This window comes from Halictus rubicundus, chromosome 12, assembly GCF_050948215.1.
Source record: "Halictus rubicundus isolate RS-2024b chromosome 12, iyHalRubi1_principal, whole genome shotgun sequence".
Lineage (NCBI taxonomy): Eukaryota > Metazoa > Arthropoda > Insecta > Hymenoptera > Halictidae > Halictus > Halictus rubicundus.
In genome coordinates this window covers 3187051-3208705 of record NC_135160.1, presented here as the reverse complement: position 1 = coordinate 3208705, position 21655 = coordinate 3187051, and the positions used below count along the sequence as shown (strand labels likewise).

The 21655-nt window shown below is 34.1% G+C and overlaps 6 protein-coding genes across 13 annotated transcripts; 4 read left to right on the top strand and 2 right to left on the bottom strand.

Annotated features, from left to right (window-relative positions):
- Positions 1-65: 65 nt before the first annotated feature.
- Positions 66-4247, top strand: Fand (Pre-mRNA-splicing factor SYF1 fand). Of its 2 annotated transcripts, none has more exons than XM_076797925.1 (15): positions 66-239; positions 554-702; positions 795-1116; positions 1191-1490; positions 1569-1710; positions 1787-1938; positions 2015-2235; positions 2307-2469; positions 2552-2665; positions 2737-2899; positions 2966-3075; positions 3166-3369; positions 3453-3672; positions 3766-3915; positions 4064-4247. In XM_076797925.1, exons 1-15 carry the CDS (start codon positions 195-197, stop codon positions 4138-4140), a joined length of 2532 nt encoding a protein of 843 aa, XP_076654040.1. In that variant the 5' UTR covers positions 66-194; the 3' UTR covers positions 4141-4247. The 2 variants fall into 2 exon arrangements, with proteins under 2 accessions (XP_076654040.1, XP_076654041.1); XM_076797926.1 differs by lacking the exon at positions 66-239 and adding an exon at positions 282-419.
- Fbxo42 (F-box protein 42) lies at positions 3930-6921 on the bottom strand. Its single transcript, XM_076797927.1, has 7 exons — positions 6456-6921; positions 6029-6372; positions 5643-5800; positions 5434-5564; positions 5225-5364; positions 5011-5147; positions 3930-4937 (listed from the first exon to the last, which is right to left on the bottom strand). The coding sequence occupies exons 1-7, from the start codon at positions 6577-6579 to the stop codon at positions 4400-4402; spliced, it is 1572 nt and encodes a 523-aa protein (XP_076654042.1). The 5' UTR covers positions 6580-6921; the 3' UTR covers positions 3930-4399.
- Positions 6922-7224: 303 nt separating this feature from the next.
- LOC143359993 (protein O-glucosyltransferase 2) lies at positions 7225-10082 on the top strand. Its single transcript, XM_076798473.1, has 7 exons — positions 7225-7761; positions 7856-8061; positions 8163-8374; positions 8444-8688; positions 9041-9278; positions 9357-9656; positions 9746-10082. The coding sequence occupies exons 1-7, from the start codon at positions 7586-7588 to the stop codon at positions 9857-9859; spliced, it is 1491 nt and encodes a 496-aa protein (XP_076654588.1). The 5' UTR covers positions 7225-7585; the 3' UTR covers positions 9860-10082.
- A 156-nt stretch (positions 10083-10238) lies between these two features.
- Positions 10239-13709, bottom strand: LOC143359991 (uncharacterized). Of its 3 annotated transcripts, none has more exons than XM_076798468.1 (7): positions 13218-13709; positions 12956-13032; positions 12798-12879; positions 12505-12715; positions 11237-12435; positions 10953-11163; positions 10239-10702 (listed from the first exon to the last, which is right to left on the bottom strand). In XM_076798468.1, exons 1-6 carry the CDS (start codon positions 13275-13277, stop codon positions 10954-10956), a joined length of 1839 nt encoding a protein of 612 aa, XP_076654583.1. In that variant the 5' UTR covers positions 13278-13709; the 3' UTR covers positions 10239-10702; position 10953. The 3 variants fall into 3 exon arrangements, with proteins under 3 accessions (XP_076654583.1, XP_076654584.1, XP_076654582.1); XM_076798469.1 differs by having other exon boundaries at positions 10239-11163; positions 13218-13412; positions 13515-13709; XM_076798467.1 differs by having other exon boundaries at positions 10239-11163.
- Positions 13710-14142: 433 nt separating this feature from the next.
- Positions 14143-16217, top strand: Ccs (copper chaperone for superoxide dismutase). 5 transcript variants are annotated; one of them, XM_076798488.1, is made up of 7 exons: positions 14143-14633; positions 14694-14892; positions 15004-15193; positions 15265-15331; positions 15427-15608; positions 15695-15819; positions 16050-16217. In XM_076798488.1, exons 1-7 carry the CDS (start codon positions 14619-14621, stop codon positions 16058-16060), a joined length of 789 nt encoding a protein of 262 aa, XP_076654603.1. In that variant the 5' UTR covers positions 14143-14618; the 3' UTR covers positions 16061-16217. The 5 variants fall into 5 exon arrangements, with proteins under 5 accessions (XP_076654603.1, XP_076654601.1, XP_076654600.1 ...); XM_076798486.1 differs by having other exon boundaries at positions 15695-15846; XM_076798485.1 differs by having other exon boundaries at positions 15695-15879.
- Positions 16218-18198: 1981 nt separating this feature from the next.
- Ast (single-strand DNA endonuclease protein asteroid) lies at positions 18199-20943 on the top strand. Its single transcript, XM_076798466.1, has one exon. The coding sequence runs from the start codon at positions 18205-18207 to the stop codon at positions 20518-20520; it is 2316 nt and encodes a 771-aa protein (XP_076654581.1). The 5' UTR covers positions 18199-18204; the 3' UTR covers positions 20521-20943.
- The last annotated feature ends 712 nt before the right edge of the window (positions 20944-21655 follow it).

Below are 21655 nucleotides of genomic sequence, written 5' to 3'. Positions count from 1 at the left end.
AAATAACGATTTTAGTTATCTCTAAGTAATTCTATTAGCGAATAAACGTATTCCCTATTAGATTCGAGAAGTCCAGGTTACGATCAATGAAATACCGCCTTGACATAACGCGGAATTCGAACCAGGGATTCGAACCCTAACCCCAACCGGGACCGGGTTCGGTACTGTATTTAGTATATTTATTAACATTAGCAATGATGTTAGAACGCAAAGACTTGGAAGGAAACTTATACGTTTTCGTAAGTACATTTAGTTTATTTAACACGTTAAATGCTATGTCAGTCCCTGAGGATCGACGGTATTAAATTTACGAAATAATATATAATATACAATTCATATAATATCACAAAATATGTTTACACTGCCTTAATAGACCTGATGGAAACTAATTAAATAGGAATAATATTTACGAAGATAATGTATACGAATAATGTTTTTGTATTTAAACTTAAAAAGTTAAATGGAAAAGGAGACGAAATTGACTCCGCGTTTAACGTGTTAACCTCAAAATTCTCTGAACATTGCGTTTGATTTTTAACATTAATTTGGACAGAATGAAGAAGATTTACCGTATGAAGAAGAAATTCTAAGAAATCCTTACTCTGTAAAACACTGGCAGCGTTATATAGATCATTTAAAAACTACAAAAAGTAGTAATTTAAACATTGTTTATGAGAGAGCACTAAAGGAACTCCCGGGAAGGTAAAATTTTTATTTGTAATTTTTTCTTCATCAGTTACTATTAAAGTAATTATTAAAAGGCAAATAAGTAACAATGACATTCTTTTTATCAGTTACAAATTATGGTACAATTATTTACGTCAACGTGTAAGTCAGTTAAAGGGAAGATGTATAACAGATGCGCTTTATGAAGATGTAAATAATGCGTTTGAGCGTGCGTTAGTTTTCATGCATAAAATGCCTCGGATATGGATGGACTATTGCACATTAATGACAGATCAATGCTATATTACTAGAACTCGACAAGTGTTCGATAGAGCACTTAGAGCTCTTCCTATCACGCAACATCATCGTGTGTGGCCTTTATATATTGAGTTTTTGAAGAAGCATAATGTATACGAAACTGCAGTGAGAGTGTTTAGGAGATACCTAAAGGTACATATACATTAAACGAATAAAATCTAACATCCTATTCATTTGTATTTAGATAATACATATTTTGTGTTTAGTTAGCTCCGGAAGATACAGAAGAATACATAGAATATCTAATATCTATTGGAAGACTCGATGAAGCAGCTGTGAAACTTGCACAAATTGTTAATCAAGATGACTTTGTTTCAAAGCATGGAAAATCTAATCATCAATTATGGAATGAATTGTGCGATTTAATATCAAAGAATCCATCTAAAATAAAATCACTTAATGTAGATGCTATCATCAGAGGTGGTCTAAGACGTTACACGGATCAGTTAGGCCCCCTCTGGAATTCTTTAGCTGACTATTATGTTCGCAGTGGTTTATTTGAAAGGGTACTGAATCATTTACTGCACTAGAATATAAACAATTTTATTCTTATTCCAAATAATTCAAAATTTTTATTTCAATAGGCAAGGGACATTTATGAGGAAGCGATACAGACGGTAACTACCGTCAGAGATTTTACACAAGTTTTTGATGCTTATGCACAATTTGAAGAACTTAGTCTTAGCAAACGCATGGAAGATGCTGCAAAAAATCCTACTGAAGATGGTAAGATGGTAATAATCATGTAAGTTAAGGTTTTCTAAAGTTTATTTCTTCTTATTTGATAATTTTATATTTACAGACGACATAGATTTGGAATTAAGATTAGCACGATTTGAACACTTGATGGAAAGACGATTATTATTACTTAATTCTGTACTACTTAGACAAAATCCTCATAATGTACAAGAATGGCATAAAAGAGTTATGCTTTATGAAGGACAGCCACACGAGGTACATTGACTTTTATGTAAACATAGTTTGAAAATCAGAAACAAACTTCTTTTACTACAAATGTTCACGTTTTTAGATTATTAATACGTATACAGAAGCTGTTCAAACTGTACAACCACAATTAGCGGTAGGAAAGTTGCACACTTTGTGGGTTGCGTTTGGTAAATTTTATGAAGAAAATGCACAAATAGCGGATGCTAGAGTTGTTTTTGAGAAAGCAACTCACGTCCCTTATACTAAAGTCGACGACCTCGCTTCCGTGTGGTGTGAATGGGCAGAAATGGAAATTAGACATGGGTATAGTACACATTTGTTGTAACATAATCTTTAAGAAATATGCGCAACATAATGCAATTTTAATTCTACAGCAATTATAAAGAGGCATTGAAACTTATGCATCGAGCTACAGCTATGCCATTCCGGAAAGTAGCCTACCACGATGAAACAGAAACCGTACAAATGAGATTATACAAATCTTTGAAAGTTTGGTCCATGTATGCCGATTTGGAAGAAAGTTTTGGAACATTTAAGGTTGTCTAATATATAAAACTCTATTTCTTTTGTTTCCAATTTTTATTTTTCCGATATGTAATTTTTATATTTTTTGATCCAGACATGCAAAGCCGTTTACGACAAAATCATAGATTTAAAAATTGCCACACCACAAATTATTATTAATTATGGTCTCTTTTTAGAGGAAAATAAATACTTTGAAGAAGCCTTTAGGGTAAGCAACATTTTTCCCTCTGACATCATTGAGATTTTGAATGGCATCTAACATTTAAACTTCTTTAATAGGCTTATGAGAAAGGAATTGCACTTTTCAAGTGGCCTAATGTTTACGACATATGGAATACCTATCTTACAAAATTCTTGAAACGCTACGGCGGCACTAAATTAGAAAGAACGCGGGATTTGTTTGAACAGTGCCTCGAACATTGTCCACCAAAATATGCTAAAGGTAAGATATTTAATTTAATCGATAACTTCTAATCACGAACCTATTTCTAATCATATTCTGTTGCAGCTTTGTATTTATTATATGCAAAATTAGAAGAAGAACATGGTTTAGCCAGGCATGCAATGTCCGTGTACGAACGAGCAACGAGTGCAGTGCTTCCCGAAGAAAGGTTCGAGGTAATATATTCAATGATATCATTGACAAATGTATTTCGATAATTCTATAAAATTAATGTAAGAGTTAACGAACTATTTGCAATTTTGTAGATGTTCAACATATACATAAAGAAAGCAGCAGATATTTACGGCGTTCCAAAAACACGGCAAATATATGAAAAAGCTATTGAAGTTCTTAACGAGGAAAATACGAGAGAGATGTGTCTTCGGTTTGCCGAAATGGAGACAAAATTAGGAGAGGTTGACAGAGCCAGAGCGATATATGCACACTGCAGTCAGATATGTGACCCGAGAGTACGAAATACTATTCCATCTATGCAACTTTAATATCTTAATGTTGAAACGATGCGCTTACCCTGTGTTCTTGTCTTATTTAGGTAACATCAAATTTCTGGCAAATATGGAAGGAGTTTGAAGTGAGGCACGGCAATGAGGACACAATGCGTGAAATGCTCCGAATCAAACGAAGCGTTCAAGCTATGTACAATACTCAAGTGAACATGATGTCTGCGCAAATGTTGAACAACGCATCGAATCCACCCGTCGATGTACCAGTGGATGCTATGCGACTGTTGGATAGTAAGACACCGAGTACAGGTGATTTGCGGGATTTTTTTACAAAAAGGCATGAACAAGTCGCAACGTGTTTCTTTGTTTATCTTTTCTAATACAATTCGTACAATGTCATAGAAAATGCCGCTGCCTACAAGGATAGTATTAAATTCGTTCGCGGTGTGACGGAAAAAGACGGCAAAGCGGAAGCTCAAGTGAACAATCCAGACGAAATAGATATCGATATAGACGACGATGCCAATGACAATGAGGCAGACGCAGAGGAAGGTAATGCTAGAGTCTGCAATAACACACTTAGACTTTTATTACAGTTGATCACATTAAATGCGTTTATAAACTTTTTTTTTGGACAAGTTTTGCTTAGCAACATACACGTTTTATACTTTGTCTTTTAATTGAATATTTTTACTTTCAGACATACCTATCGAGAAACAAATGATACCGTCACAAGTGTTCGGTAGTTTAAAAGCAGCTGAAGGTGAAGACGATTAAATACATTTTATGGGAAATATGTAAATAAATCATTTTACGTTTCGAAAAGAATAGATTTGTCACAGAATGCCGCTTTCGAAGAGAAATAAATGAACATTTTAAATATTTATCACATGTTATTTATAAAATTTCCTTAAGTTAGTGCACCGCGTGTACTTTCAACGTCAAAATAATCTTCAGCAAATACTGTTCTTGTCGCGCAACTAAAGTTAATACAACACTAACGTGATTAGTATTGTTTCTTTTTTATTTCAGAATATTAAATAACATATCTCGGTGGATTTATAAAATGAAGATCATTGTAAACCTCAGACTCGTCCATGTCTGGATGACTCTGTAAAGACGTTTGCTCCTTACGAATACCACCGAATACAATTAATTCACCTCGACCTGCAACCAACGAGTAAAGTATCCTCTCGTCAGGCCCTGATTGATTATTGTGCTTCAAGGGGATCCATGAAGCAGTGCACTCGTCACACAAAACATTCGTAATATCCAATACAAAAATGGATAACGTGTTTCCAGTCCGTTTCGTGGCTTTTGATTGTGTTCTAATTCTTTCTTCCATTCTCCGGAGGGATTCTAATTGACGTTGACGATTACTATTCGAACCATTGCGTACTGGTTCATCGCGAAAAGCAGCCATGCTTAGAACGTTATCGTTGCACAATGCTAAATTCTTTGTAAAGTTCGGTGGATGAGACGAGGAGTGCGCATTCTGCACTGAAGCTCTCGAGAACGATCCGTGTCGACCGTTCACATTTACATCTCGGTCGACGCGTGAATCATTTTCTTGTCTGGAAGATCATACTCGTAAATGTATGTATGTACAATTACAATCAATATATTGATATTTTCATTTCCTCAAACCTTTCATGGGAATTGTCAGAATCGCTCGTCCGCGATGGAGCTGTTCTTTGACTAGTGACTTTCTTCAGCGATATATTCATATCATTTGATTTTTTCTGGCATTTGTTTATACTTAAAACAATAACATAATTTCCCACCTACGCATCAGAAGATTACAAATAGAAAATAGTGCAAGTTTTCATAAGCTATTGTTTGCTGTACTTTGCATTATTACCTTGCAAGCTTGATGGCACCAAATCCGTGTCGGTGCCCACTCTGTATTGTGCATATTTACTTTTTTCCATGTCCAAGTTGTACCTTCCATTTTCAGTAACCAAGCGTCATTCATAGCAACATTAGGTCCAGTGCAACCTCCTAATTTTCAAATCATTGGTCAAAACAAGTAATACAATATTTCATAATAAAAACTCATGTAAGGAATACCTAGTACAAGAAGATGATAATCTCCTAGTTCAATCTGAGACTGGCCATAACGTGGTTGTGGCTTTAAGTTTGATGTAGTTTGCTTGTGCCAACTATGAGAATCTAAATTCAAACACCATACGTCATTGGATCTGCCTCAAAGTAACATGATGTTCTTGTTATTAAATGAAATTTAAGGGTCCTGGCATAAATATTTAAAAATATATTACCTATATCCATTACATATTCCGCCAAACACAACCATAGTATTTTTGTGAATCGATGCAGAGTGTGCTGATGTCGGTGGCGGCGACTCTAGCGTGTTTATGACAATCCATTTATTCGATTCTATAGAATATACGTGTAATTCATTGAATAATTTCCATTGCTGAAAACATACAAAATATAATTAAACGATTGCAACAGTAATTACTCAGACATTAAGCAGTTAACACCCTGTGACCAGTGCTTTCGAGCCAAAAACCGTCCATGTGGCCAGCGCTTTCGAGCCTAAAAACTGTATAAACTAATGTAAGTGTGAGTTAACTTGTGACCGGTCAGCATAGTGTTAACACACTGAAAGATAATTCAAGTTTCTAATCAATGGTGTATATACCTGGTGTAAAGGATAAGGAGAAGGATGAGACCAACCACCAAATAATATGAAGCTCTTTTTATAATATAACATAGTAGCACAGGCCTTTGGAGACGGGTAGCTTCCCATAGTAATTAATCTAACCCATGTTCTTTTGTCCAGATCTAATCTCCATAAGTCATTAAATGTTGTGCACGTAGCTGTACATCCTCCAAAGACATACATAGAATTATCATACATGCAAGCCGAATGGGAGTGTCTCTTTCCTATGGTAGGCATCCAATGTGTAGATGGCCAAGCACTCCAAAGCAATGATCCATAAGCCACAGATTTTTGAAAATGTGCTTTATTGTGTTGTATTACATCTATAAGAAAAATTCAAATTTTTACAATTATTATCACAGCTACCATTATACGTCAGCCATTAAACATCGAAAATCTCACGTACTTTTAGTAGCAAGAAACCACCTTTTAGACACAAGCTTACATTCTTGAAGATCCTTGTAAGGTGGAATCAAGCTTAAAATGTACTCTAACAACACGTCCGGTAAATCATCGATCTTGCACTCCATTTCGCACGAAATATGTGTATTGAAAGCGTTCTAAATACTGTTATTAAATAGCTGCGTTGCTTTCGAGATTCTAATGATTCGAAGAAAACCGAAACTATAATTGTAGGCAGTTGAGAGTCATGTTTCGTTGATATCACTTTCTAGATATTCTGACGAACTGAGGGATCGCCGAGGTTTGCGCGTAACAAATTTGACTGTCCTTCGTTACACCGTAAATGTTTCTATTCATTTTCGACAATTATTCTACGTAATAAGGGCTACATAAAAAATTATTATGACTCTAGTAAACAATGATAACCTAGTGTCAGACTACTATACCACAGAATATGTCTTTTGTGCTGTAATGGCAAAGAGTAGGTATAACAAGAGGCGACACTCCGGGCGGAACCTTTCAAGTCAATCGGTCGTCTGTCCCTTTAAATTGGTTGTACAGGCAAGCGGGAAATTTAAATCAACTGGATTTAATATTAATCTAATAATTAGAAATCTGTTTGTGTTAATTTATACTGTAATATTTATTAGTATTGGTTTTCGAAGTATTTACATTAATTTTACAAGAATGAAAAGTTGAAAAAAAAAGAGATATAGCATTCCTCTCTGATATAACCAGAGAGGATAGCATTGCCGAACATTGCCGAAGTTTATCGATCCATACCGAATGGATCTTTAAATTGATTGTATTACCTCGTCTCTCTCTAAAAGTAGTTGTTTAAAGTAAATGTTTATTCTTGCTGGTGTGTGAGAAACATTATTGAAAACAAAGCATTTATTATTCCGAAGAAGATTTATAAATGGTCATACAATGGATCAAATGCGCGATACCAATCAAATTGATCTGTGGCGAATTTGACCAACTTCAGATGGATTTGTGCTAAGATCGCTCTTTGATTTTCAGGCATTGAAATAACAGAATTAAATTTATTTGAAGATACATGTGTATTGTTGAACGATACAATAGTATTTCATCTAATTTAGTTTAGGTCTAGATCTTACATTGCAAACAATAATGTTGACAAAAATGCTATTTTCGCTGTTTATATTATTGCTTATTTGCAAAGAAGGAATGGTTGTTGAAATTGATCCGTCCAAAACAATCATCTGGGGTCCTGGATTAAAACCAGATGAAATAACAATGCGAGCGCGATACATTTTCTTTCAACTTGTTGATTCGAATGGAAAAAAGTATGTTTTCTGTGTACAAAAATGATTTTATGATATTCAATATATTTTATGTATATTCTACTGATATTAAAGATTTTATTGAAATATTTTTTAGTTTAACAGAATCACCGGGGAAAGACATAATTTCTGCTCATATACAAGGCCAAACTTCATCTGGACATGCATGCCATGTCTGGCTACAAATTTTGGATTGCAAGGATGGAAATTTTATTGTGAGATATAGATTGCATAATACTTGTTTCAATTTAAAATTAAAAGTTAAAATGAAACATGAGCCTATTCTTTCATTGGAATTCAAAGGTATTGGTTTCCTGTAATAATTGAACTATGTGCATTAATCAAAATTTATATCACTATAGAGTATTTTATACTATAACAAGATTTTTAATTGAAATGCTTAGGTCCTGTTTATGAAGAAGAATGTTATTGCCCAAATCTTTCGATGAACAGTTGGATAGAAAATATGGAATGTTCAAAAAATTATACACAGATGTACAATGATTTGCTACCTTTTGCTAATGTAGATTTTAATGAAATACGTCAAGATATTATAAAAAGATATGATCAACCAGAAAGTGTTAGCCTTTGTCATTACGTAGTTAAATCCAATAAGGTGAATATCTAAAGTACTTATATTTTAATTTGTTCTAAACTGTGTTTGAATTAAACTAGATGTAACAAGATTTTTAGACGGTGTTATGGCAAACACGTTGGCTTCAAAATATTTATGGATGGCATTTTATTGTCAATCGCTCGGAAAGTTCTTTTGCCAGACGTAGAATTTTTTGTGAATCTGGGAGATTGGCCACTCGTACCCAAAAATGGTAAAAACTATCCAATTTTTTCTTGGTGTGGTTCCACCAATACAAAGGATATTGTTATGCCAACTTACGACATTACTGCATCATCTTTAGAGGCAATGGGAGGGTATAAATTTTATCAAGCTTAATTATAAAAAATAATTTGACAAATATATACAGGGTACCCAACATACCGTGGACAACCGATTCGGAAGTAATTCTACACATAAAAGTAACTTGAAAAGAAAGAATAACGCATCAACCAATTCCTATCTAATAGCACGCGTATTCGCTGAATCTTCAAACTCGATTTACTCGAGAATGAAGCGTCAAATGATGAAATTTTTTTCTTTCTTTTCGACTCACTTTCGCGTATGGAATTACTTCCCAATCGATTGTCGATGGTATGCGGGATACCCTGTTTTGTATATACAGTATTCTAAAAATTGACATGTCGGATGCTATTGTTCATAAAACAGGGTAATGTTAGATTTGCTATCTGTACAAGGTAACACAGACACACCATGGGAGAGAAAGATAGAGAAACTGTTTTGGCGAGGACGTGATTCTTGTCGAGAACGACTAGATCTAATAGACATTTCAAGGAAACATCCTGATTTGTTTAATGCTTCAATTACCAATTTCTTTTTCTATAAGGGTGAGATAGACAAGTATGGCCCTGGACAAAAGCATGTATCGTTTTTTAATTTTTTCGAGGTAAAAAATACAAATATATATAGACATTTTAGATCTATAATGAACTATAAAAGTAACATTGTGTTTCTATTTATACAGTATAAATATCAGCTAAATATCGACGGCAGTGTAGCTGCATACAGATTTCCGTATTTGCTCGCTGGAGATTCCGTGGTACTTAAACAGAAATCAAAGTATTACGAATTCTTTTATAATGATGTAGTACCTGGTAAACACTACGTGCCTGTAAAAAGTGACTTGTCAGATCTCGTTGAAAAAATCACATGGGCTAAGAAACACGATAAAGATGCGTTAGAAATAGCTAAGGCTGCTAGGCAGTTCGCAAGAGACAATTTGCTACCTCGTGATGTATTATGTTATCACGTAGTTCTATTCAATGTAAGAAATTCAAGTTTAGTTAAAACAGATTCAACTTCATTTATTTTTTTATATATATGTCATAGAACAACATGATTTTTACATTTTAGGAATGGAATAAACGCTTAAAGAGTAAAGTTAAGGTACTGGATAACATGGAAGAAGTGCTGCAACCTAATCACTCCTGTAAATGTTACAATGAAAAACTTAGGGAGGAACTCTAATTATGTACATGTATTTTCTTTTACATCTCAGTAAAGCGACTTTTCTTTGTACCTTTTATATAAAAAATATTATATATCAATTTAAATTTTGTATACCTTTTTTGGTTAAGAATCATTGCTTGTTGAAAAATAAATATCTAAAGAAGCATTGAAATTATTTGCAAATTGATGCGAAATAGATCTAACTCGATGTCAGTTTGTAAAGCTTGAAAATACAACCCGGTGAGATAATTTTTTCTTTAAAAGACCTTGGACATTGAAATCCTTGGTGAAAAGATGGCTTTTCCATACGTAAACAAAATGCAACTTGAAAGAGAATTTGCAAAATCGTACACGTACTTGAACTACGTCCGAATTTGAAGGTGAAGATAAGAATCAATTTGTAAATTCATGAATTTTTTTAATGACAATCAAGAAAATATAAAATTGGATAAGTAAATATAAAATTAATTCTAAGGCAAATGTGTATATTGAAGGCTGTAAATAGATAGTACATGGTGTACCGTGTTCGGTACAATTCATCTTGGTGTGATATAGATATGTGAATCCTATAGTATGTACACCAATACTCAAGCAGTCGACGCACAATCTGAAGTGCCCATATAAGCTAGTGTCTCTGTTAAAATTAAATAATAACGATTTACAATTTCCTTAACATACAGAGTAAAACTAAAACGCTGATATTGTAATCTAGAGGCTTCACAGTATTATTACAACGGCGAAAATTGTTGTAGAACATTGTTACACTCGATAAAAGGAATTCTTCGGAGCTTCTCAAACGAACAACGTACACATCGAAAACTTATAAAAAGTACTCCTGGTATTTAGTCCCGAGCACCCCATCTAAAAAACAGAATTAACTCTGAAAAACTATTTTTGGATCATTTTTGTCGATAAGAGGATGTTTTAGCAGCACCTTTCCTTATATATAATTTTCTATTATTTGCCTCGTTACGTAACACTGGACGATATGATAGTAAGAATTAGATTAAAACTTCATATACCATTTGTTCCGAATTTGAAATTAAACGATTTACATTAGTGTAAATACTATACGAATTTACATATTAATGTAGATAAAGTATACTAATACTTTATTGTGGAGGTGGCTGGTAGCCGTAACCACCGTACTGATTTGGTGGAGGAGGTCCCTGTGGTCCAGGTGGTGGAGGCATGTGTCCCCCGGGAGGTCGTGGCGGATACTGGGGATATCCTTGTCCTGCTGGTGGAGGTGGGTAACTCTGAGGAGGATATTGTGGATGTCCATAATGCTGACCACCTTGTGGCGGATGAGGAGAATACACCTGAAAATTGTTTAGAGTCAATTAATTGAAAACTTCAAATACCTGAAGTAAAAAACAAAAGGAAGAATATTACCTGTGGTTGTCCGCCTGGAGTTGGTGGTACATATGTTTGTGTAGTAGCTGGTCCGTAACCAGGTTGCGGCTGTGGGCCTGGTGGTGGAGCAGGACCTTGCGGAGGACCTGACGGTGGCTGAAATCCACTTGGCGCAGGACTCTGAGACTGCTGTTGTTGTGACTGCGGCGGTGTTTGTGACTGTTGCTGAGATTGCTGCGGAGGGTGCGGCGGTTGATGTGCGGGAGGCTGATGAGACGACTGATGAGATGGTTGATGGGGCGGTTGATGAGAAGCGTGAGGAGGCTGATGAGGAGACTGATGTGGCGGTTGATGCGGTGAGTGCGATGCCGGATGTGGTGTTTGATGGACAGGGTATCCAGACGGAGAAGGAACAGAGGGAGCATAACTACCGCCTTGGGAAGTAGGCGGTGGTCCACCGCTTGGCGGATAAGTTTGAGTCGAGGCAGACGGTGTACTCGTTGGTTGACTACTTTGGGCATAAGTGTTAACTCCGCTCGCAGAGGCTGTACTGAATGGTGGAGACGTAGATGCTGGTCCGTACTGTGTCGAACCTGGTCCAGGACTTGGTTGATTACCATAATTGGGCTGAGGACCAGAACTTTGTTGTGATCCAGGTTGTGGAGATTGAGCAGCACTGGATGTAGGAGGAGCTGGATAGTTCTGCGGTGGAACATTATTTGCATACGCCTGAGAAGACGGAGGAGGGTAACTACCAGGCTGACCACCTCCATACGCATTTTGAGGTGGTGGCTGAGATGGGGGTTGCTGGTAATTCGGTTGCGGGCTAGGACTACCATATTGTCCTGGTTGTTGTTGTTGACCACTCGATGGGAAGTTCTGTTGAGAAGGATTAGCAGGTGGATAGCCCTGTTGATTTGGAGGCGGCGGACCATATCCTGTAGGTGGTTGAGTACTTCCTGGTGGTGGATATCCACCTGGTTGAGGACCATAACTGTTTACCGTAGTTGGAGGACCATAATTTGGTGGTGTCGATGCACTATATCCCTGTTGCTGAGACGCGTTCGGTGGTCCATATTGATTTGGTTGTCCTGGAGTATACGCCGCTCCCTGAGGTCCTTGGTAATTGGAACCAGGATTTTGATTACCATACTGAGCTGGATAACCTTGTTGAGAAGGCTGTTGAGGGTAACCTTGAGGCCCTCTGTACTGTTGCGGTCCAGGTGCAGTAGGTGGTCCTACAAAATGGAAAATGTTATGAAATAGGCAAGTTCCTAATCTGGTGATTTAGTGTAGACATAACTTACTATTTATAGCAGGTCCTTGTCCAGGCATGACAGGGCTACGATATCCAGCTTGCGGCATTGGCTGTCCTTGATTAAAACTTGACATTGGTAATGTGGGTTGACTATTTGGTGGCATATCCCCTACAGGTCCACCCGAACCTGCAGGAGGGTTTGGAAGGCCTTGAGGATTCATCATGGCGTGTTGATGACCATTAGGTATTGCTTGTGGAGGCTTGTATTCGATACAAAAAATATTAGTACTTGCAAATTCAATGTATACGATACTACTAAATTGTATAGAAAAAACCTCTTACAGGTAATAATGCTTGTATATTTTGATTGGCATCAGCCAGTGATGCCAAGTATGCCAAATTACGATGCAATATCTGTTGATACCTAAAAAAAAATATTATATGATAAGTATGATTGTTGTAACAATAAAGTTTTTATGTATATATGGATATATACTCACTGCATACATTCTTGCGATTTTCCTTTATTCTGATATTCCTGTATTGTTTGTATCAACTGACAATTCTCGTCAAGCATCTGCATATAATCATTAATAATAATATAAGTTTGGTATTTGTTTATTTCTACAAGTTGCATCTTCAGCTAACAAATTACTAACATTGACAATATATATACTTTCTATAGGCCAATGTTTTCGGTAACAATAAATCTAAGGTAAATAAAATAGCATAATATTGATAATAACGTGTAATATTTATTACCTTTTGTATTTGGGCAGAATTCGGTGGCGGTCTACCGCGTTGAGCAAAGGTCACGGACATGTTTTTTGATATCTTATTAACTGCTCAATATACGTAGTAAGTAATTTCTTCGTCTACGATCTTGTTTAGCGAAATCAGCAAGTTGTCAATGGCATCTCGTGATTCATTAAACACATTCAAAACTTCAGAATTCCGCTACAGTATCGGTTAGCCACATTATTACACCACAACTTCGACATCCAGGAAAAAAGCAACACAACACGATAAAAGTTTCTCGAAATCGAAAAAAAAACTTACAGGTAGCTTGATCTCAATAATTCCTTTCCCGAAAGAAATTTCTAAATATAGCAGATTACGACCAAGCGATTCCTTTGTAAAATTTCTGGTTTTAAAAACAAGAGATGGTTGCTGTTCATTTCTGAAATAGAGAGCTTGGGAAAAGAGCGTGGCCGTGTGAGAAACGCGCGAACTATTATGGTAAAATACTTATATAGACCATATATACTTATAGACCCGGCTTCAGATAATTGCCTTGAAGCCAAGATTAAATCATTTACGTAATGGCAGTTGTGGGCAAAGTGTTATAGAGTAGAGTCGCAGTACCGTGAAGCTGCGTTAGAAGGGAAAAGGGAGTCGTTGCCGTATCTCATTCTGTTTAAATATTTATGGAAATTGCAACTGTGATATATATTTTATTTTATTACTTGTTCATTTTTATTTTACTCTTATTATTGTAAATAGCGTTAACCACCATTTTGAATTATCTTGTGACGTCAGTTGCGGGCACTTTTCTCCGCTATCTCGGTTTCACTGTGTCGTATACATTCTATGCATATCCTATACCTATGCCGGGTCTATAAGTACATGTAGTTTAAGGTCTTACGCAAATGTTCTAGAAAATATAATTACAGAACACTATGATGAGAATCAATGAGAATGCTCTTGCGTATTCGCCACAATAAAGCGTAATATTGTATGTCGCAGATTTCAAATATTCCAGTAGCGATATTTTTGTGCTGCAAAATTTAAAAAATTTCTTAATGTCCCATAAAGAATCAGCATTTGTAGAAAATGCACAAAGTGAGTGGCACCGACCAAAACAGGAGGAGAAAACAAATTATAATATACACATACTTTGAAACGTAATAAGAGTAATAAATTCTTATTAAAAACACTACTATGAACAGTTGTTACGACACAATATTAATTCAACGAGCTGTACCACACTACTAAATAAAATTTCCAATTGTAATTTGCATTGAAAAGTTTCTGCAATCTTATCAAACGAAACTTAACCTTGAATTGAACATAACCAATCAAACATCGTTTGCTACTACATAAATAAAGGACATACCTCATAATTATTTTTTGTTAAGAAGTAATTTAGAAGGATATTGCAAAATGTCATCGGCAAAGGTGAGTTTGTAGAAGTAAGAAAATTTATGTCTATTTATGTCGCACATTTCGTATTTTCAGATTGAATTTGCGGTGAACATGACTTGTCAAAAATGTGTCGATGCGGTACAAAACAGTTTGGCCAGTGTAAAGGGAATTGAAAATATCGATATATCATTGGAAAAAGGAAATGTTGTTGTTCAAACGAATTTACCATATTCAGTAATACAAGAAAAAATTGAACAATCTGGAAGAAAAGCAATTTTGAAAGGATATGGAAGTGAGAAAGCATGAAATAATTACTCTTACACAAAACACATACACAGTATAACTTACTTGTTGTATTGTACTAATGATCTTTCAATAATATATACAATTCTTATAATTATAGATTCTCTCAGTGCAGTTGCAATGTTAGGAGGAAACTCAGGGTACAGTGTGAGCAACAAGATAATGGGAGTCATAAGATTCGCAGAAACTCCTGATGGGTGTATTATAGATGGTACAGTTGATGGTTTAAAACCAGGAAAACATGGTATACATATACATGAATGTGGTGATATTTCAGAAGGCTGTAATAGGTAGGTAAATGTGAGTACCACTTCTGTCTTTATAACTTTTACTACTTGAATTTTATGTGTTATATTTGTAGTGTTGGAGAACATTTTAATCCAAATAATACAATACATGGAGGACCCGACGATGACGTGAACAAACGGGTAAATGTTGTAGATTTTGTTGGCAGTAGATTCAGGGCCAGATCAGTTGGTCATCAAAGAAGATTCACCTATTATAGATTTCTAATTAATTATAGCATATAGGAGATCTTGGTAACATTACAGCAAATGAAGTTGGTAGAGCTACATTTAGAAGAATAGTTACACTGATAAAAATACCTGATATTATTGGAAGATCCCTAGTTATAACAGAAAGTCCAGATGATCTGGGGAAGGGAGATGCCCCAAGTTCTAAAATAGATGGAAATAGTGGAAATAGGTAGATCTTGCACTATTTCGGAGATACTAAAATAACAGCAATTGTAATAGCTTGCGATATTTAAGATGTATTTCATATTTCTGTAGATTGGCTTGTGGCATTATTGCTCGTTCATCTGGCTTGTTTCAAAATGCAAAGAAGATCTGTGCTTGCGACGGACTTACACTGTGGGATGAAAGGGATAAAGCACTCTTAGAGAAACAGGAGTCTAGTAATTATTTTGGATCAAGTAATGCTTGTACAGTATCTTAATATGTTAATATCATCTAGGGTAAAATAATTTAGTGGCCTATTTATATTCATGTAATATTTTCATTGCATGTGTTCTACGAATGTAATGTAACATTTTATTTCATTTATGGACTGCATTTCACATATAGTGTACAAAAGATTAGAAAAATAATGATTTTTTATTGAAAACTGGTTGTTTCTATTTTTCAGCAAAATTATAAATAATATCAAGAAGCTACAGAGAGTTTCGAAACACAAAACAGGTGAAACATTCCCCTTAAATGTTGTGTGCGTAATACAGACACAAGAAGTACATTGCATTGTATAAAATGTACAGTATTTTTATTATATTTTAATATAAGTGATTCCAAAAACAAATGTTGGTATGTTCCTACCATGCATTTTGATATCGTGCAGAAATGATAAGTGATTAGTTTAACGAGCTAATATCGCGTTTATTCCATTAAAAGTGTTTATTAAGAAAAGAAACAATATCATGATTGTTTTTAAATATTATTTATTCTTAACGATATCTAACCAATGTTCGGAGTATAAATATTTATGTAAAGTAATGCAAAAAGATAGATGCATTAAAACTGCACTTTAATACACTGATGGGGATCATTTGCCTTTCTATAAATAAATAATAATATATTGCTAACAACTTTGACCACCATTATAAAGAATAACTTAAATTAATTCAATGGGCAATAGTACTTATTAATGTTTGCAACATACTTTTTTCCTTTTTCCAAATATCAAAAGTGGAACTTGATGATACGCAGTTGCATTTGAGGACCCATTCTCCTGTTGTAACGCTGCACATTTTATATCTCTTTTGTCATCATTATCCATATTTTGTAACGCGTATCCTTTTTCGATTAAAAATTTGTGAAGATCCACTGTCAAATGATCTTCTGTAATATTATCTGTTAAATCTTCTTCTGTATTATTATCATCTGTAATATTATCTGTAATATCATCTGTAATATTATCTGCAATATCATCTGTAATATTATCTGTAATATGATCTGTAATATGATCTGTAATATGATCTGTAATGTGATCTGTAATACGATCTTTAATATGATCTGTGGATAACTTTTCCCCAGATACATTTAACTCTCGAATACCATGACGTGATTTAAATTTTTCTAACCAACCACTGCTTGCCTTAAAATTCGGATTTCCATTTAATTTCTCATTGAATTCCAGTGCCTTCTCGCAGAGAATAGGCCCGGATATTGACACCCCTTTATCTTTATTTTCTAGGAACCATTGAAACACAGCATCATCTACATTTTTATACTTTGGCACCATCATACTCTTTCTGTGGACAGCAATGTCCAAGGTGTCTGCTTGCAGCAAATAATTTTCGATGGCATCTTTCTGATTTTTAATACCTGTGATCGTAGCTTTCCCGATACCATATATTTTTGCTAATTTCGCTGCACTCTCACCACTTTCCAGCTTTCGAATAATCTCGTGTTTTGTTATTATACTTAACACTACACGCTTTCGTTTCGACGCCATTAGTATGGGAAGAGGTTAAATAGGAATAGGCTCTGTAATCAATTATTTAGAATACTTTAAAACGCAAAACCTTCATGTACTTATCGAAGTGATTTAACTTTTAACTCTTACCCTTCATTCTTTTCTGAAGATTACTTAATTTTTACAGACGATAATCGACTAATCATATTAATCGTATCATTTCTTAATCATACTTTATACTGAATTATTTCATATTTATTTCACATCTAATATTTATGAATATACAAATCTATTCTTTAATGATATTGTAAAGACTTGCCATTTACACTTGCACGTCTAAAGCGTGGATAACGAAATAGCGAAGCATTCGGATAATGAAAGCTCTGATAACGTTTATAGAACATTCTCATAATTATTACTTGATTGATTAATAATTTAATCCATAGAATGACGATTATTGTATTTTTCTGTAAGATTTGCCATTTTTATAGATAGATATTATGTTTACTTCTATTTTTTAGAATTTCTATTTGTTTGAATATCTTTGTGGAGTATGCAGTCACTCATGATGTTGAGTAGTCATAGAGAATCGATAACCTTGTATACACAAGAGTTTATCAATTGCACATGTTCAGAGCATAGAGATCTATGTACGAATAGAAACAAAAACAGTGTATATACATTTTTACTCTATAAAAGATCACAGAATAAAAGTAACATGAAAGACAAACAGGCTAATTAAAATAATACACCGTTCGGTATCTGAACGGGATGCATACGAAGAAAATGTTTGAACGTTCATCGGATGAAATGTAGAAACTCACATCGTGCTATTAACCATCAATGAAAATCAAAACAAGACTATTCCGAAATGGGTATAAAAGGTTTAACAACATATATAAACAATCAATCAGATCGTTATTTGACATATTATGAACTACGTGATACATATTTGGTAATTGACGGCAATAGCGTTGGTTGTCACATATACAATTTATCCACCAGGTCTAATTGCGCGTTTGGCGGTGACTATGACAAATATGCTCAACGCGTATCAAATTTCTTTGACGATCTCTTAAAATGCAATATAACGCCATTAGTCCTTCTAGACGGTGGTTGCGAAAACAAGAAACTGAAAACTGTTATACAAAGAGCAAAGGAAAAAGTTTATATGGCATCGTGCTTTTCTCCTATGAGTCAACAACGTATGAAATTCTTTCCTTTGCTGAACAAACTGGTGTTTAAGGACGTTTTAAGAGATAAAAATATTCGACATGTTCAATGTTTATTCGAAGCTGACAACGCCATAGCGTCCGTAGCGAGGATATTAAATTGTCCTGTACTCAGTTACGATTCTGATTTTTATATCTATGGAACAATGTATATACCGTTGGATACATTAGAACCGAATGTAGTAAAGAGTTCAACCGGACAAGGTTACATGAAACGCTGTAAAATTTATAGAGTTGAGTACCTATTGAACTCTTTCAGGGGTTTGAATCAATCTGTGCTACCCTTAGCCGCTATATTATTGGGAAACGATTACGTAAAGAGTAGCATATTTAAAAACTTCTTCAAACATTTGCAAATGCGGGGAGCAGGACGAAAGAAACACAATTATAGATACCATCTTATACAAGCAACTTTTGCTTGGTTAAGTAAACATACTTTGAACGAAGCAGTAATCGGTATTCTATGCAGATTACCTAAACCTACAAGGCAAAAAATATTGAGCTTAATAGAAACCAACATAAATGTTTATACGAATGCGTCTGCAGATTTACTTGTACCATTAGGATTTTCAAAGGACTATGCTGCTCAAGTCATGACATATTCTGTGAACAGAATTTTCACATTCGATGAAGATATCAACAATTTGACGTACATAGAAGAAACCTGCGATGCGGATGAGGATGACACAAGCGAAGTAGAAGAGCAGGAAGATGAGCTTGAGATATTAAATACGTTAAGCACATCAAAGCCTGATGTCCCTAATGCATTAGTTAACAATTTACCAGAATGGTTTGTGAATGAATTTTTAATGGGCAGATATCCTTCGTATTTCATGGACTTGTTGGTTCGAGGTTTATACATTTGTCCAGTACAAATAGAGGATTATAATTATCCTTCGAGTAATATAATAAGTTTAGAGATTGTTAGGACTATATTTACACTTTTGACATCAAGACCAACGAATGATAGAAATGTTATGAATTACATGATTAGATATTCTCATAAAAATCTCGCAAGTTATACATTAGAAGGATTTGATAGAATATTTTCTTGTACAGTACCACATCTATCTAATCTTAGACAAATTCCGTTAATCATTCGGAAAGAGATTTTAAATAATACTTTGGGAGTAGTGGATACTCAAGGAATAAATGAACTTTTACCAGAATGGATGCTGTACATTGCTTGTATGAAATATTGGATTGAACACGAGCAACTATCTAGATTGCACAAATGTTATGCATATTCTTTATTTGTTTGTTTATTATTTAATATAGTAGATTTTAAAATAGGAAAATTTAGAAATATGAATTATTTTCAAAATAAATGTGGTTCATTAATCGAAGATATACGAAAAAGGAGAAAAGAAAGTAATTATAAGCCTTATTATGAAATGAATGTCACAATTTTCGAGGCCTGTAATGATGTTAATTCAGACGATTGCTTACTAGCAGCATCATTTTTCGTTTCTCACTTTGAAATGGATAAAAAGTTATCCTCGAATGACAAGAAATTTAATAGGACAATCGTTCATGCATTTGCAAAGTTTCAGGCTTGCTTATTGCAAGCTATAAATTTGAATGCACTTTTAGATTACCCTTATCCACATATCAAGATAGCTAATTTATTTAATGGGACTTTATTGTATAATTTATCTAATAATTTTAAGACACGCTATGACATTGATGGATACATAAATAATGTGTTGCAAAGTTCTCCAAGTCTGTTAAGACTGTTTCATGTACTCTTGTCAAGGATAAAATCTCTATTTCCTGTATTATTTCAATCTCAAAGTAATTATCAAGTAAAACAAAGAATTAGAAAAAAGCGTGTAAAGAATAATAAAAATGGAACTGATAGTGATACAGAGTATTTTTCTGCAGATGAAAGTTTAGATGAACCATCGTGTTATGATGCAAACAATCCCTTTTCTACATTACAATACACACAATAACTATAAATTTTCTCGAGGTCTATAGCCTTAACCAGTTAACTGCGTTCGACGTGTATACACGTCAATCCAAAACTGTTTAAACTGCTAACTGCAGTTAATTGGTTAAACATTTTTCAAATTCTGAAATTAATTTTTTATAATTATAACTTAATGTATATTATATTTTGTTGTATAGGTATTATAAAAAAATCTTTTATATTATAAAAATATATAAAAATTCAATGCATATCTAAAATATGTATAATTGTATACTAACTGTATCCAATGTATATTATGTATTAATAAACCGATACAAAATATTGTATTTTTGTTAAATACATTGTTGTTTGTTGGAGGAAACATTACTTTAGTTACCTATTTTTCCAGATATTCTATTATGTTTCTTAATTTTCTTTTAGCGGTGGATTGCTTTTTATTCTGATTTCCGTATCGCAAAACAGGCGACTTTTTATACTAAAAAAGGAAATGATAGATGTTAGAAATTATAAAAAATGCATTTAGAATTTATTATGATCTTTTTAATTACGTTTCTATACATCTCCCAAAATGCAGAGAATGCTGTTCTTATATTGTTTGCCTCGTCTCTTATATTAGGTAAGCAATAAGCATCTTGCCCATGCATTGTTATTAACCCAACGCGGACCGCACAATCCAATTTTTTAATCAATTCTTCTCTAAATGTTTTTTTATTTCTATCAACAGGGTAATTACGACGTAAATACTCAGTGATTAGGTTCAAATTGACATAAAGTTTACGGAATTGTAATCTTTTTATGGCTGCACGAATCATCTGTGGCGTTACTTGGATGTGAGCTATTTCTAATAAATTATTGAATAACATTATAAAGTAAAAGAAATTTCCTTCATATGTCAATAAAAAAGCAGACAGCATAACCTTATAAAGAAATGAGAAATATTTATCTTACGAGGCGATTTGTTGTCATCATTGTTACCACGTTTATCATCTTTAGTATCATCCAATTTTTTGCTGTTTTTTGAAGAATATTCTTTTTTTGTGTACATTATTCGATATCAAATAATATAATTGTCAAACAATGAATACAGTTTTTTTTTAACTATTAATTTTTATGGGACACATTAAAATAAAAAAATGAATGCTTTAAAAAAGGAATGC

What these genes read in the sequence shown, in the direction of transcription:
- Fand (XM_076797925.1), top strand. Translation starts at nt 195, where the DNA reads ATGATGTTAGAACGCAAAGACTTGGAAGGAAACTTATACGTTTTC. An exon ending in GAAATGGAAATTAGACATGG is followed by an intron (nt 2,236 to 2,306) that starts GTATAGTACACA and finishes TTAATTCTACAG; the next exon opens with CAATTATAAAGAGGCATTGA. An exon ending in GTCAGATATGTGACCCGAGA is followed by an intron (nt 3,370 to 3,452) that starts GTACGAAATACT and finishes TGTCTTATTTAG; the next exon opens with GTAACATCAAATTTCTGGCA.
- Fbxo42 (XM_076797927.1), bottom strand. Translation starts at nt 6,579, where the DNA reads ATGGAGTGCAAGATCGATGATTTACCGGACGTGTTGTTAGAGTACATT. An exon ending in GTGGTTTCTTGCTACTAAAA is followed by an intron (nt 6,373 to 6,455) that starts GTACGTGAGATT and finishes TTTTTCTTATAG; the next exon opens with ATGTAATACAACACAATAAA. An exon ending in TTATCATCTTCTTGTACTAG is followed by an intron (nt 5,365 to 5,433) that starts GTATTCCTTACA and finishes TTTGAAAATTAG; the next exon opens with GAGGTTGCACTGGACCTAAT.
- LOC143359993 (XM_076798473.1), top strand. Translation starts at nt 7,586, where the DNA reads ATGTTGACAAAAATGCTATTTTCGCTGTTTATATTATTGCTTATTTGC. An exon ending in TCTTTAGAGGCAATGGGAGG is followed by an intron (nt 8,689 to 9,040) that starts GTATAAATTTTA and finishes TTCATAAAACAG; the next exon opens with GGTAATGTTAGATTTGCTAT. An exon ending in ATCACGTAGTTCTATTCAAT is followed by an intron (nt 9,657 to 9,745) that starts GTAAGAAATTCA and finishes TTTACATTTTAG; the next exon opens with GAATGGAATAAACGCTTAAA.
- LOC143359991 (XM_076798467.1), bottom strand. Translation starts at nt 13,277, where the DNA reads ATGTCCGTGACCTTTGCTCAACGCGGTAGACCGCCACCGAATTCTGCC. An exon ending in ATTCTGCCCAAATACAAAAG is followed by an intron (nt 13,033 to 13,217) that starts GTAATAAATATT and finishes GATTATATGCAG; the next exon opens with ATGCTTGACGAGAATTGTCA. An exon ending in AAATCGCAAGAATGTATGCA is followed by an intron (nt 12,880 to 12,955) that starts GTGAGTATATAT and finishes ATTTTTTTTTAG; the next exon opens with GTATCAACAGATATTGCATC.
- Ccs (XM_076798485.1), top strand. An exon ending in AATTTTGAAAGGATATGGAA is followed by an intron (nt 14,893 to 15,003) that starts GTGAGAAAGCAT and finishes TTATAATTATAG; the next exon opens with ATTCTCTCAGTGCAGTTGCA. An exon ending in ACGATGACGTGAACAAACGG is followed by an intron (nt 15,332 to 15,426) that starts GTAAATGTTGTA and finishes AATTAATTATAG; the next exon opens with CATATAGGAGATCTTGGTAA.
- Ast (XM_076798466.1), top strand. Translation starts at nt 18,205, where the DNA reads ATGGGTATAAAAGGTTTAACAACATATATAAACAATCAATCAGATCGT.